General features: G+C 46.5%; 1 protein-coding gene across 5 annotated transcripts in view; it reads right to left on the bottom strand.

Moving 5' to 3' along the window:
- Window positions 1–14,230, bottom strand: part of fgfr2 (fibroblast growth factor receptor 2) — a 43,075-nt gene extending 28,845 nt beyond the window's left edge. For 3 of the 5 annotated variants that reach the window (XM_015943887.3, XM_015943886.3, XM_015943888.3), the window contains exons 1-4: window positions 13,995–14,230; window positions 12,372–12,627; window positions 6,866–7,123; window positions 5,084–5,158 (exon numbers count right to left, since the gene is read on the bottom strand). In XM_015943887.3, coding sequence (XP_015799373.1) covers window positions 5,084–5,158; window positions 6,866–7,123; window positions 12,372–12,552 — 514 coding nt within the window. In that variant the 5' untranslated portion in view covers window positions 12,553–12,627; window positions 13,995–14,230. Of the gene's footprint in view, window positions 1–5,083; window positions 5,159–6,865; window positions 7,124–12,371; window positions 12,628–12,730; window positions 12,752–13,994 lie in introns of those variants that run through there. The other 2 variants (XM_054749850.2, XM_015943889.3) reach the window with 2 other exon arrangements.
- Window positions 14,231–15,530: the final 1,300 nt, after the last annotated feature.

Genomic DNA, 15,530 nt, shown 5'->3' with positions numbered 1-15,530 from the left:
TACAGCAGCTAGCTACCCTGCTAATCCTCCTGTCACTTGGCTCCATGTGAACACCAGGGTCCTGGAATACCATCATAGACCATCAGGAGAAGACAATCTTCCATTATCAAAACCAACAGGCCCTCACCATTCCTCAAAATATTTTTAGTGTTTTATGCATTCCTCAACTTTTGTCCCTCAGTCTGCCGAATCTCCTCCAGACACCCCATCCCCCCCTTTCTCCCTAGCACCTGGGACTGTGATTGCCGAAGCAGATGGGACTTGAAGTGGAAGAGAAAGCAAACAACAACCCAAACGGGCCTTGACACCACCACTTCCTCCTGATCTGGCCGGGCAGGCAACGGGGTAATTCCTACTGATAACAGGACGGAGGATTAAAGTAGCGGCACCCCCTAGAGAACGTTTTCTCCGGCACTCACAACCGGACATGTCGAGCATTCTTGGTTGGTAAAGTCAGTAAACATCACTCTTCCTTCCTGAATAGATGTAAAAAACAAGTGTTTGAACTCTAAATGGTCTTTCACCCATTTCTCCTCTAGCTCACTCATTAACTGCTGTCACCTTTAGGCTTGGTACATTTTTCCCCATCATCACTTTAACGGTACAGACGGAGACAGATGAGATGGAGAGTGGCCATTTGCAAGCCTCTGATCCAGAACTGGCAGACCAGAGCATCAGGTGCTGTTTCCCAGGCTCTCTGTCCAAAGAAGGAGGAACTGAAGCACCCCCAGAGCAGCTGAAGCCAAACTCTTGCTGGTCCAAGTGTTATGGCTTCTACAAAGCCCCCGCCGCCCCAGAAGCCTTGTGCATCCGGATCTCCTCTTCATGCGCGGCTGTTTATCCTTAGCTGGCCAGGGGTGAACTGAGGTTATCTAACTCCGGAGCTGAGTCAAGATTTTTTTTTTGTCTGGAAGTTGTTCCAGAAAGCCAATCCATCAGTGTCCTCGAGCTGAGTGTCACTCTGAACTCTTGACTGATGTGTTTGTGTTCCCTCTGAACGTTGGCAGCTCTCTAACGCATTACTGGATCCAGTCAGTTTTTTGAAAGTGGTTTTCAGAAGGATTTAATTACTAATTGTATGAGTTTTACAGGATGGTGCAAAACGTCATGCATCTGTTGAAACAGAAAATCGCTTAAGCTAATGGCTAGCTGTAACTAGTCCAAGCTAGTCATCTCCCGCCTCGATTACCGCAATGCCCTTCTAACTGGTCTTCCAGGCTGTACTGTGAGACCTCTTCAAATGGTCCAGAACGCAGCGGCGCGTCTGGTCTTCCATCAGCCAAAAAGAGCACACGCCACCCCTCTGTTCATTGAGCTCCACTGGCTACCGCTAGCAGCACGCATCAAATTCAAATTGCTAACACTAGCATACAAAGTCCGAGATGGTACGGCTCCCATCTACCTGAATCCTCTTGCAAAGGCTTACGTCTCGGCCCGGCCGCTCCGTACATATCAGGATCGTCAGCTAGCAGTGCCTACACCACGCTCAGGACAATCCAGACTCTTCTCATGCATCGTTCCACAAATGTGGAATGACCTTCCTAACACTACCAGAACAGCGGCTTCCTTTTCAATTTTCAAGAAACTCTTGAAGACCCTGCTCTTCAGAGAGCATCTTCTTAACTAGCACCCTCCCTGCACCCGTCCCCCCTCTCTACTGTCCACTCCTTGTTCCCTACTCTCCATGATTTATGTGAAGTTGTTGTTGTTATTGTTGTTGTTAGCCTCAAGGGCAACATGCCGATTATCACTTGTAAGTCGCTTTGGACAAAAGTGTCTGCTAAATACATAAACGTAAACATGGTTAGCCCAAAACTTTATTTCTCCAAACTAAGTCTATTCAAATATCTATTTACAAGATTTATTTATAACTTTTACACACAAATATTCTCACAAGACAAAAGCTTTGGCTTTAATAGCTCTAATTTTACTTGAAAATGTTTCCCAACATTTGTTAGATTCTTTTTAAACACAAAAACAGGAAATTTTCCTTCTTTTAGCAAAAGCGATTCAGCTCGTTTTCCACTATCGGAACTTCTAGGTCATTTCACTGGACCTTCCCAGCATGCATGCGTCTCCATTTCACAAGTCCAACATGGAAGGACGATTTTCCGGGACATTTTGGAGACTGACCGAGTACCTGAACTGGGGTTGCATTCAGGAGTGGCCCGGTAGAGTCACTGGGTGGGACTTGTGGTTAACTCGAGCTGATTGATAACCCTAACCCTAACCAGAAATGAAATCGGCATTTGTTAAAGTGGAAAAGTTGCCGGTGAAGCGGAATGGAAGGAAAAGAAAAAAAAGGAGCATTAACACTGCTTTAAAATTGCTGTTTCTAATCTACCAACGTCAACAAAGGTGCCAGAAATCGCTCCACAACGCTTTGCGGTCTACAGATCAACGTAAAATAACTGCATTTTTTCCTGATTCCTTACTGCAGCTTCTTGTCACAGCCACTCTCCCTGTACCCCGAATTGATAAGATTAGGCAAACTTTGATGAAATAAAACTTCTTTATGTCAGTGGATGCCTTTTGGCTCTGATCAATGATGTCACTCAGTGCCCAAACGCTCGTGTTGAGATGACATCTTAGCAAATTCCTGAAAGGGACGATTTTGAGTGGCGACACAATCACAGACATCACATATGTAGACATCTCGTGCCTATTGGAGCTGCTGTTGTGGGTGGCCGCCATCTTAGATGGGTCTCCATTCACCCCCAGTGCATTTATTTCTACCCCACTAAAAACACATTTTATTATGATTTTTCCCTAAATCAGACATATGGTATGACATGATAATTAAAATATAATTATAATAAAAATAATTCCGGGTCAGGGATGAGGTCCTGCCCCAAGTGGAGGAGTTTAAGTATCTCAGGGTCTTGTTCACAAGTGAGGGAAAACTGGAGCGTGACATCGATAGGTGGATTGGTGCTGTATCTGCAGTGATGCAGGCGTTGTACCGGTCTGTCGTGGTGAAGAGAAAGCTGAGTCAGAGGGCAAAGCTCTCAATTTACCGGTCGATCTACCCTTACCTATGGTCACGAGCTTTGGGTAGTGGCCGAAAGAACGAGATCGCGGACACAAGCGGCCGAAATGAGTTTTCTCCGAAGAGTGGCTGGGCTCTCCCTTAGAGATAGGGTGAGAAGCTCAGTCATCCGGGAGGGGCTTGGAGTAGACCCGCTGCTCCTCCACATCGAGAGGAGCCAGTTGAGGTGGCTCGGGCATCTGGTCAGGATGAATCCCGGACGCCTCCCTGGTGAGGTTTTCCGGGCACGTCCAACTGGGAGACCTAAAGGTAGACCCAGGACACGCTGGAGGGACTATGTCTCTCACCTGGCCAGGGAACGCCTTGGAATTCCCCCGGAGGAGCTGGCCCAAGTGGCTGGGGAGAGGGAAGTCTGGGCCTCTCGACTTAGGCTACTGCCCCCGCGACCTGACTCCGGATAAGCGGATGAAAATGGATGGAATAAAAAAATAATATATAAAATCCCAACAACAGGCTAGAAAAGTCCATAGTAATCCCGCGTGATCTGTTTTCATTAGTGTTGCAACCGTAGGCTGCAAAAAAAAAACACCTTGCATTGGCTCAAGTTGAGCTTGGAGAGTGAGGAACCCATCCAACATGGCGACAACCTAGTTGCACTCTCCAGCGCCCAATGGGACATCTACATACTCATGTCTATAGACACAACTCTCTCCATGTGTACTTCCTTCGCTCTTCCTTGCAATCGTCCGTGGCTCCGAGCCAAACACCGGGCACACAAAACTGTTGGTTCTGATCCAACGCTTGCCTACTCCTCCTCTTCCTCCTCCTCTTCTGTCACTTCTCTTTTGATAATAATCTCAGTTTTGAATTTTCAGAAACACACACGGCGAAAAATTACAACTGTGCTGCCAGAACAGCTTAGTCCTTGTTTTCAAACAGCTTATTACTACCAGAAAGGCTGGATCCTTCCCCCCTCCTCTTGACTTTTCCTTTTTTCTCCTTCTTCTTTGTGCTGCGTTGGTTACCCCCCCCCCCCCACTCTCTCTCTCTTTCCCCCTTATTTAATGGATTTCAGGCAATTACAGTCAGCTGAAAGTGGAGGAGGAGAACTCACGGTGAGACGCAATTTGTGCCGAGAATTTTAACAAGATGTGGAAGCCCTCGTCATTACTTCAGCCTTCTTTTCAGAGTGTGTGTGTGTGTGTGTGTGTGTGAGAAGGCAGGCTGCTGCATAAACACATTACTGCTTCACCGCCACGCTGACAAACTTGGATAGAAAACTTTCTCTTTTTCACACACACACACACACACACACACACACACACACACACACACACACACACACACACACACACACACACACACACACACACACACACACACACACACACACACACAGGGTCCAGATGGGTAACTGGGTCCAGATGGACATCTTTCATAATAGATGAGCACAGCTGACTGACTGGCGAGCTTGCTTGTTGGCTCCATGAGCCCCGACTACCTGGGAGACACCAACTAAAGGAATCTCAGGAATTCCTGTATTCCCTGGAGCGTCCAGCCTAGAAGAAACACACACACACACACATCTAACGTTTTTCTGCATGGGCCCAGACAAGAAGAGCAGCGACATGGGGGAATTTGATGTGTTGCTGTTCTTGCTAACAGCTGTCTCCGCCCAATCCCAAAAGACCAGAGACTTAAAAAAAAAACTTTTTATACTGCTTTAATAATAATTGCACAGCCTGAGCCGCAGTGAGAAACAAGCTAAATAGATTATTTAGCTCTGGGATCATGAGTTTGTAGATGATCACAATTACAAGTCCAGGTTTAAGGTGTTCATGGGGAGATCAGCAGCTTTAAAAGGTCAATGTTGTCATTTCTACGATGTCAGAGTAATTTGGTTTATCCAAAGTGGCTCACAGTTCTGACCACAGCAATGCAGTTATTTAACCTAACATTAATGAACTTGACCCTTGCTTGGTTTCTCTGCTATAGGAGCACCGATGCAACTCCACCTTAACTCCAGCTGCTTTAGGCACATCCATTACGAGATCGGCGTGGAAGAAGAATTTCTAACTGCGGTTTGTTACTCACTTAACTGCTCTCCATCTGCGCCGGTGTCCTCCGATCGCTCTGTGTCGTCCTCATCATCCCCCGATGAGATGGCATCTGCACAGAGTAACCATGGTTACCGCTACACATCCACAAGTCCCACAACTCACATGCTGGGAAGCAGTCTTAAATCCCAGCTCTGGATTAATCACATTATCACTGCTTCACACCATCGACATATATATTAACTAGACCAAGTGTGTGTGTGTGTGAAGGAGAGGGGTGGGTGACAATATTAGATCTTAACTCATTCACTGCCAATGACGACTAAAGTCGTCATTTGCATGTTTTTACTGTGTGGGCGTCGGACGAGCCCCCGCACCGTGAGAGCAAACATCTCAGCTCTAAAGCCGATCTTCATCCGCGTACGTCACACGTCACGTGATCAGGAAGCAGAACATCCATGTGTTGGGAGATCGTTTTGGGCCGCTGCTGTAAAAGAAGTGAGGCGCGAACTGGAAAAGCTTCTGCCGATCACAATTCAACAACGGGTTATGAAAGAACGGATAACGCTCGAAAGGCGTGGATTCTTCCTGATGTAAGAGGTGAGTCTCCTCTTTGTTTGGTTGTTTTGTTGTCGACATCATCCTAGCGCGCAACGTTCTGTGACTCTTAAAAAAACAGTAACACGGTGAGAAACGCTGGCAGTGAATGAGTTAAACAACTTGCTGATGCTTCACCAAAACAGAGAAATCATAAATGTGTTCATTCTGCCAGAACTATAGAGAACAGAGCAGGTTTGAGAACCGTTTCCACCCGGACCGATTTAGATGTGACACTCACAGCCTGACCAGTACTAATCGTGTGTGTGTGTTCCTGAAAAAAATCTAATAGTGCTAAAGATGTGTTTTCTCAATGATCTGGTTTTGCTCCATTATGACGACCTCACTGTAAGCTGTGAAAACATGTTAGCATTGCTAGCAGTGTTAGCATAAGGCAGCTAACATCGTGTCCGCGCTTTGCCTGCTGTTTCCATTGAGTGAACTCTGATAATGCGTGTGTTAACTTCACATAACTCTGAAAGTGGAGACGCTTTAGCAGAACGACGTTGTTAATGTGGAAAGGATGAGCTACGTTGTTTTTAGTTCAATTTCAGATTATTTAGCCTGAATTTTAAAGTATTTTTCTTCTGCGGCTGCACAAGCCAACAGCGTGGTTGCGTAGTTCGGTATCATGCAAACGTTTAAAAACTCGATAGATAGACTTTTAAGAAAATTATGACAAAATTGTGGTTACAAGTTTGCTGTAAAATTATTTAAAATATAAACGTTTCCCAAGATTCAAAGGAGGCATCTGAACTTTATACAGTGTTGAATACTAAGGGAACGGTTTGGTGTATTTGGAGTCTGAGTTTGAACTCACCTTAGCGCACTAATGGTGATGGAATAAAGTTAAATAATTAATTATAACGACACCTATTTGGAAAGCAAACATTCTAACAAACCGCATCAACATAAAATCAAGAATCGACAAAATTAAACACCTGGAAAGAATTGTCTGAGGTGTTTTCTTCCTGTTTGTTTACATCGAAGGGGGCGGGGCTTAAAACTTGCACTGGAACCAACCACTAGGGGTCTCTTAGATAGCTTTTTTTACTTTCTTGATTATGTCGCTGGATCTAGATGGTATATATGTCGATGCACACACACACACAAACACACACAATCAAATCCTTCCCGTAGCCACTTCCTGAACCAGCCACTCTCCACACGTCCTTCCTGTCCTCCCCTGACCTTTCCTGCTCTGCCTTTTGCCCTGACTCACCTGTGACATTGACTATGAAGCAGACCGTGTCTTTGCCCACGCTGGTGCAGGCGTACAGGCCCGAATCCTTGGGCGTGGCATCACGGATCTGCAGCACCTCATGTTCTATCAGCGTGCGGTTGTTGGTGCCCAAAGAGCTGCCATCTTTGGTCCAAGTGATGGTCCCCGTCGCTGGCAGGGGGCAGCTCAGCTTCAGCACCTCCCCCGGGTGCACTGAGCACACCGTGGGCTTAGAAATTTGGTATTTGTTCGATGCCTCTGCGGAGCACATGGGGGGGAGGAAGAGAGGGAGGTTGAGGTGGAGAGGAAAAGAAAAAAATGGAAGCAGAGAAAGAGAGAGAGGTTGCACAAAGAGGAGAAGGAGGATGTGAGAGAGGAAGAAGTAAGCCATAGTGTAAGAAATAAAACACCACATTATCCCCAATGGATGCACTTAAATCAAATAATGCAAGAGGAGTTTTTCAGGAAAGAAGAGGCCCGTTTAAAAATCACATGAACCACAAACTCCCAGTCAGTCGTCTGAAACGGATCCCACTGCAGTCCTGTCCTGTTATCTACTGGCTTTTAGAGTCAGAGCATGCAGTTATGGCAGCAGCAACACGTGTGGAGAGATAAACAAACGATGATCTGTAAGAACGTGACACCGCCGCGTTGAGACGTCCCCCTAAAGCAACGCTGAAACGAAACGGCGACGCCGGGCAGCCAGTGAGCGTGAGCAGCAGCTCCAAAGGATCTCTGCAGCCTAAAAATAAAAAAGGGGAACACAAGTCCAGCACATCTGCCCGTCACAGAGGAAAGCAGCCAGAAAGGTTGAGGACGAAAGCAGCTGTAAGGCAGGGATGGAAGAAGGGGTGAGGGTGGGGGGGTGGCTCTCTTTACGTGGCACTTTTCTGCACCTCTTCTTCCTGGCTTCTGTTTTCCAGCTCCCCTCTAAAATATTCTTCTCTGCGTTTCATAACAGCACGGGCGATCTGGAGCCCCTGCACAGGATGTAAGAGCTAAGCCAGGGAGCAAGAAGCTCCGTGCCGGATCCAAACGCATAAAAACATAGATTTCTGGGAGAAAACCCAACAGTGAGTTCATGTGCGTACATCACGTCCTCTCACGACTCCACAGACAGAACAAGGTGAACATGCAGCGGGAAAGTCCACAAAACTAACACTCTACTTCCAAAACCGACTCATGACCACACTTTAACGCAAAAACTCCGGACACTTCTTCTCTTTAAGGAAAAAAAAAGCTGGAAGGACCTTTGACCTTTTACTCCTTGCGACCCTTAGGTGACCCCTGACAGGATTAAGCAGATAAAGAAAACAAAAATGAGTCTTTCTGTGTGTGTGTGTGTGTGTGTGTGTGTGTGTGTGTGTGTGTGTGTGTGTGTGTGTGTGTGTGTGTGTGTGTGTGTGTGTGTGTGTGTGTGTAGGTGCATTGACCTCACACACACAGCATCGAGGCATGAGGAGGAGAAAAATCATCGAGCCACAAACAGCTTTAGAGGAATGTGAGAAAATATTTCTCCCTTTTTCACAAACGTATTAATAATCAACCCCCCCCACCCCCCACCCCCCCCGCCTCTAGGGGGACGACCCGCGCCTCGTGCACACACATGCACACTACACACACTTGAGTGCAAAAGAAGGAGATGATAGTGCATCTGAGTGACTGCAGGTTGAGCCTTCGGCCCTTTTCTTATCTCTGCTCCTCCATCAGTCTCTCCCACAACACCTCCGCCCCCGCTGGTACTTGTGACCCCGCTGACCTAAACTCTGACTCTCCGCTGACCCGTCGACGCCTCTCTAACATACCAGATTGTTCATGGGAACTGGGGGGAAGTTTCACACACCTTGACTCAGATACATTTGGCAGACTGATGAGATTTTTTTTGATCGGCCAGTTCTCTCCTCCTCCCTCTTGCCTCTAAAATCCCATTCCCTCCTTTTCCTAACAGCTATTGCACGTGTCGATCAGGCGGAAAATGCTCCAGGCTCCGTTCTAATTCACACCTCGTCTCAGCTGGTAACATTTAGTCCTGCAGTACTGGTTGCAGCTCTCCTGTCGACCAGCCTGTCAGTCTCACTCTCCGCCCCGCCCATGAGCTCCTGGGACGTTTCCTTTAAGTTGGTTTTACCTCGCTGTCGCGTTGGGTTTGAAATATTCACTCGCTCTGGTTTTCTTGTCTTTCCACATCCTGATCCAACTCAGCTGCGCTCTAAGCTCGTCCCTTCATCACAGAGATCTCAGACAAGCCTTATCCTTGAACTGTTGAAGCTCCAGTGAACAAACATCTGCCTTAAAACAGCTTTAAAACTATTCATTTAAAACAAAACTGCTGAATCGTTTTTATTTTCAGCATTTAAACACTGATTAAAGCAGTGAGAAGGCCATATCGTCCCGTCAGACTGCCATACACAGGATATCTGCAGGTTTAAGGGAGCCGAATTTAAGACTTTTTAAGGCCACTTTGTCCAAATTTAAGCTATTTTTAAAACTAAATTTAAGCTATAATTTCCAGCTATTGCCTGGAACCGGTGCTAACCACGTCGTGAACGTGGGATTAGCCATCCAGTTACCATTAAACTTGCACTTCCCCATGGCGCAAGCTCCCACTAGCTTAACCAGCTAACGTGCTCATCTAAAAGTAGCCCCCTTTCACAACCAACTGAATGTGTACGGTTCCGCTTACGCCAACATCGTACACAAAAAATGCTGAACACCAACTAGAAATTCACGAAAATTTTATAGAAATAAAAGAATCTTGTTTATTGGGTCTTTGGTAATTTAAGACCTTTGGAAACTGGATTTAAGGATTATTTGTCATTTTTAAGGGTTTTTAAGGCCTTAAATTTGGAAAAGCTAATTTAAGACTTTTTAAGACCTTTTTAAGGCCACTTTGACCAAATTTAAGCTATTTTTAAAACTAAATTTAAGATTAAATTTCCAGCTATTGCCTGGAACCGGCGCTAACCACGTTGCGAACGTGGGATTAGCCATCCAGTTACCATTAAACTTGCACTTCCCCATGGCGCAAGCTCCCACTAGCTTAACCAGCTAATGTGCTCATCTAAAAGTAGCCCCCTTTCACAACCAACTGAATGTGTACGGTTCCGCTTACGCCAACATCGTACACAAAAAATGCTGAACACTAACTAGAAATTCACGAAAATTTTATAGAAATAAAAGAATCTTGTTTATTGGGTCTTTGGTAATTTAAGACATTTGGAAACTGGATTTAAGGGTTATTTGTCATTTTTAAGGATTTTTAAGGCCTTAAATTTGGAAAAGCTAATTTAAGACTTTTTAAGGACCCGTGGATACCCTCATGGACGTAATTTTCACTTTAGAAGTGGGGGGGGGACACGGGGGGCGGGGGGGGCGTATCTTTACAGTATGTTCTAATGGGAAACCGGCTTCAACACAAACGGTTGTTTTCTGCTTGGTCCTAGAGCTCAACCAGTGTCAATTTAATATAGCGTAATATTGTTTTTGGATGGTAAAAAGTGCAGGGGTCAAAACTTGACTTTGGAAAAAGTGGGGGGACATGTCCCCCCTGTCCCCCCCCAAAATTACATCCATGGATACCCTGCATACATAGAGTTCAGTTCCATTATCAAACTACAGATGCACACTTTGTGTCATTAACTGGCCTCCTGACACGTTTGCAGCCGGAGTCCTGCAGCGCAGAAAGCCACGACCACAGACACACAACCACTCAGGGTCCGGTTTCTGCCAGCAGAGCATCAGAAGCTGGATTGTTGACATCTGTCCCTTTCCTGTGTCTCTCTAAGATTCGTCGTCCATCCATAATGGAGTCTGTATTTATTTAACCGCTGAAGCATTTTGAAGAACTGCCTCCATGCTGATCAGAGCATTTTTTTGTAGAAGAACAGAGTTTGGCAGAAAACTCGAGGCGCAAAGCCAAGCCATGAGCTGACTTTTGTCAGCTGCTCTCGCTCCAGTGTGCACATTTCCTCCACACTACGAGCAAAAACAAAACTCGGAGTCCCTGAACGTGCCACGGGACGGAAAATGCCCAAAACGCTCACACCTTTGGAGAGCTGGTGCCATTGTTATTCAGCTGTGTCTGTGTGTTTTAATCGCTGTGCAAACAGAGAGCGCCTGAACAAGGTAAACACTCCCGTAGATGCCGGAGCGGCAACAATGGGACTGTTGTGGAGGCTTGAACCAGCGCTCGCTCCACGTCTTCTGTTACAGCAGCAGCAGGTAAACAAACCAGCCAGGGCCACCAGGGGGGCAGGCGTGGGCCCTAAAGAGGCCACACTGATATGCAGCCTGGTGTTTCTGCAGGGTTTCAGCTCCCACAGGCCCAGGTGGGGGGGGGGGGGTCTGAACATCTCCATCAGCGCCGCACAAGTCAGAACATCTGACCTCTCTCTGATTTATGGAGGTTCTTCATCATGTGATGACCCCCTCCTTACCCACCCTGTAGTCACATGACTTCACCGTTGAGCAGTTCTCTGTAATCTCTCCACCTACAGAAGTCAAACGTGCCAAGATCCTCTTAGAGCGTTCCTGGAGGGATTGTGTAACTCTGAAAAAGTCCTCGTCTTCTTTATCCGTGTGTGGAACGCCAGGCTCAGCGGCTGGGAGCCAAACCGTCTGAGTCGGAAAAACAGGACAAGAGAGGAGCGCCGAGGCCCAGGCAGCCTCTCATCACGGCGGGCCGGGGTAGTTCGTGACCCCAGGGGCAAAGGACGACTGCAGGGTACAGTGTGTGTGTGGTGTGTGTGTGTGTGTGTGTGTGTGTGTGTGTGTGTGTGTGTGTGTGTGTGTGTGTGTGTGTGTGTGTGTGTGTGTGTGTGTGTGTGTGTGTGTGTGTGTGTGTGTGTGTGTGTGTGATGCTCTCAGGCTAACTTTAAATTACCCTCCTGATTAAAGAACAAAGAGCAGAGGAATGTGGTTCAGCATCGTCACAACAGCTATGAACTCGTCCGAAAAGCAGAAGCATGAAGAAAATTTGAGGTTTTCTGGGAAAAAAGCTAAAAAATACTTAAAGATTTTTTTCTTCCTAACAAAAGAAAAGCAATAAAAGATTTTTAATCGGATTTTGGTTTTCTCTTCATTTTCTGCTCTGCAGGCGAGGAGGGGCAACGTGACGCCAGGACACACACACACACACACACACACACACACACACACACACACCAGTGAAGGAAAACGAAACGGTGTGAATCGCTTCTCTGTGAGGAAAATCACACCTCGCTACATTCAGGTCAATTATTTTCCACTCACTTGTTTGTTTTACCCCCACCCTCGCTTCACTCCCCCCAATTTTGAGTGAGCTTGTTTTTTTTTTTGTTTTTTTTTTTTTGCTTAAATATTTTCCACCAATTTACTGGATTTTCTTGAAGTTTGAACATAAATAAATCAGTTTTCTGAAGCTAAATGAAGCTTTTATCACTAAAATGACATACAACCCCACCATGTGTCATTTCCACCCCATCTCCATCACGGCTCATCTGCTCCTCCTCATCCTCCTGCTGCTTACCTTCAGGCTCTAGGGTTGCCTCCTCCACTTTGGTGGCGGTGAGAGGCGGCCGGGCCACGCTGACAGTCAGAAGGGACAGCAGGACGGAGGCCAGCAACCAGACCCACAAGGCCATCCCGTTAGAGGGGGTGAGAGCTCCCCATGCCCCCCTTCTCCACCTCCCCCTGGACACTGATCCCATCTGAGGGGCTCGGCCCAACCATCAACTGCTGCTGGATTAGGCTGTCACTCACTGGAATTCACCCAGTCACCTGGACTGTGAAGGATTGGAGAGAAAAGTTAGACAAACAAATCGTGGTTTTCGTTTAATTTTTACAAAGTTTAACAATCCTGCCAAACAAGCCAGACCACAGACGTACCGACGCTCTGAAGCACCAGAGAAACACTCGTTATCACCTTCCCCACCTCAACAAGTCCTCTTAGGTGCATAAAAACAGGAAGATGTTCCAAACTGATGAGGGCGGAGGGCTTTAAATCAGCCTCAATGGCATCAAATTGCGCAGCGCAACAGATGCGTAAATCCTGCTCCAGACGCGCGCAACCTTATAATCATCATTTAATTAATTGCACTCCAGTGATTTGTTAATGAGACCAGTTTCACTCACTCACTCACTCACTCACTCACTCACTCACTCACACACACACACACACACACACACACACACACACACACACACACACACACACACACACACACACACACACACACGTCTGCCTGTTTAGCCAGACATCTGCGGTTCCGCGTCTCTTGAGGGTTTTTGCTGAAGTCACGCTTCCACGCTCCGTTCCAGCTGGACGTATCGATTAGGTTTACTCACAAACGAGACACGTAAGGAGAAATTTAGAGAACGTAGTTTAAAGAAGTGAACTTTAATCTGATTCCCTCTCCTTTTGAAGAGAAACCAGATCATCTGACTAACCTGTAACCTGAATAAATCCTTGACTTTTGCGCAAATAGGTGAAGAGCCCGTAATCAAACGAGTTAATAAAACTTGTGCAAAACAATTGAAACTGCTCGGATTTTGTGTTTTTAAGCCAAATCTAAATTATTCTGCAGCAAAAACTCGGCAAATAAATCACAAAACCACAGAAATGCGCTCTCCACTGCGGAACCTGTGCAACTTTTGCTCCAAACAAGCACCACTGTCTTCATTTAAACCCGACCCTTGAATGAAATTTCTTGGCTCTGCCTGAATTCCTATTGAAATTCAAATCAGCTGGCTGTTACCCGACAGTGGGGGCTCGTTTTGGAGTTTCTCTGTGATTTAGGGCTCCGGCACCGAGCGTTGGAAAAACAACGGCGGCCACAGGGTAATTGGCACCTTAAATGCAAAGTTAGAAAATGAAGCAAAGTAATAAATAACCAGGACTATGCGAATGGAATCCTAAAGTGATGATGCAAGGTGTTGTGGACCTCCTCCTCAGACTTATTAATTATATAAAAAATGATCGTTGTTTTTCTTTAGTTCTGCAGAAAAGGTGCAGAAAAGGACACAAAAGCGCGCATTTCAGAGAATCCAGCGAGTTTCATCACGTTACAGATTTTAAAGAAATGTAAATCAAATGAATGAACTTTTTTCCAGCTTTACGCACAATACTCCGGGTTGAGCAGACAGCGCTTACCAGTGCGGACTAAAATCGTGGAGGTCTGTGTTTAGGCATGCACGGATACGCGAGGAGAGTGCATGAGGTGAATCCAGGGAGAAGAATGTCTCCAACGCAATGCAGGAAAAATGTTTGGAGAGGCGCTGTCCTGTTTTTCCAGCTTCCAAAATAAGCAGACATCGACTCTGATCAGAAGTGTTTATATTCCAAAACCGAGCGGCACCGTGGTCCAAAGTCACGCGCAGAAATCCGAGTCCAGAGTTATCCTTCGAAAACAGCGCAGAAACCCAAGCCGCTGCTTCTCCCTTCAGAACCGCTCCTCTCCGTCACCAAGTTTCTCCCAGAGCGCAGAACATGTCCAGAGCTCCCGATTAGCGCACTTGTCAACTGGACATAAAGTTTTCTGGCGCTAAAGGACGTGGCAGGAGGCTGAAGGCTGTCCCAGGCGGAATGTCCTAAAATCCATCAGTGTGCGTCTCTGCGCTGCGCTGCGCCTCGCGCGTCCCAGTCTCCTCTACCTCCGACAGTCCGGACTGTTTTCTCCAACTCTTTGTCAGGTTTACTAGATTTTTTCCTCTCTCTCTCTCTCTCTCTCTCTCTCTCTCTCTCTCACACACACACACACACACACACACACACTCGCACACACACCGCCCTCCGCCTTCCATCTGAGGGTGTCACTCCCCCTTCCTCCCTACTCTCGAGCACCTCCTGAATGTAATTTGAGCCGCTCTCTGGCCGCAGTGCCTTTGGGCCCAGCCTTCCTCCGCCCATTACGCTGCGGACACACACACACACACCAGTAGCGGTTTTAGGCACGGGCAGACAGGGCAGTTGCCCGGGGCGGCATTTTTTCATGACACAAAAGGGGCGCACAAGCGCTGAGTAAAAAAAAAAAAAGGAAATCTGCGCCTCACCGAGGTTTTCTATTATCTGTCATATGACAGTGTCTGGATTGGAAACAGCAAGTTGGCGCCCCCTGCAGCTGCAGGCGCTCCGTGCACCGTGTGTGTGTATGAAGAAGAGGAAGGGGAGGGGTGCGGCGGGGGAATTCACCTCTGGTGGGTCCAAATGAATTGAGAGGGTAGGGGCTGAATCAACTGTATCAACATGGCTAAAGTCGATCACATCTTGATGTTCTTCCACATTTCATTCATAATATCATAAACACAGGCCTATCATTCTTTCAGGTGTTTCTGAATTGTGTGAAATGGCCGAATAAAAAAAGGAAAAACAAAACGATTTTGTGGTCACCCCCCCATCAAGGTCAAATTGTTTAGTCCTGACTAAAGGAAACTTATTGAGTCAAGAGCCAAACAGAAGAGATGAATATAAAAAGGCTAAAACCAACAGGTGCCCGATTCAGGAATAAAAAAGAAAAAAAGAGGATAAAGATAAAGGTATGTTCGCTCTCATGATGAATGTTTTCAATTTTTTGAACCAGTTAACTGGGATTTTAACGGTTAAATTCTGTCAACTAGTTGCTAACAGAGCTAATAGGGCTGAAATATTGAAACGAATATTCAAATGGTTCGAATAAATTCCTTGAATCGT

This window comes from Nothobranchius furzeri, chromosome 12 (genome assembly GCF_043380555.1).
Source record: "Nothobranchius furzeri strain GRZ-AD chromosome 12, NfurGRZ-RIMD1, whole genome shotgun sequence".
NCBI lineage: Eukaryota > Metazoa > Chordata > Actinopteri > Cyprinodontiformes > Nothobranchiidae > Nothobranchius > Nothobranchius furzeri.
Note: the sequence above shows the minus strand (reverse complement) of the source record. Positions and strands in the feature narration are given on the sequence as shown.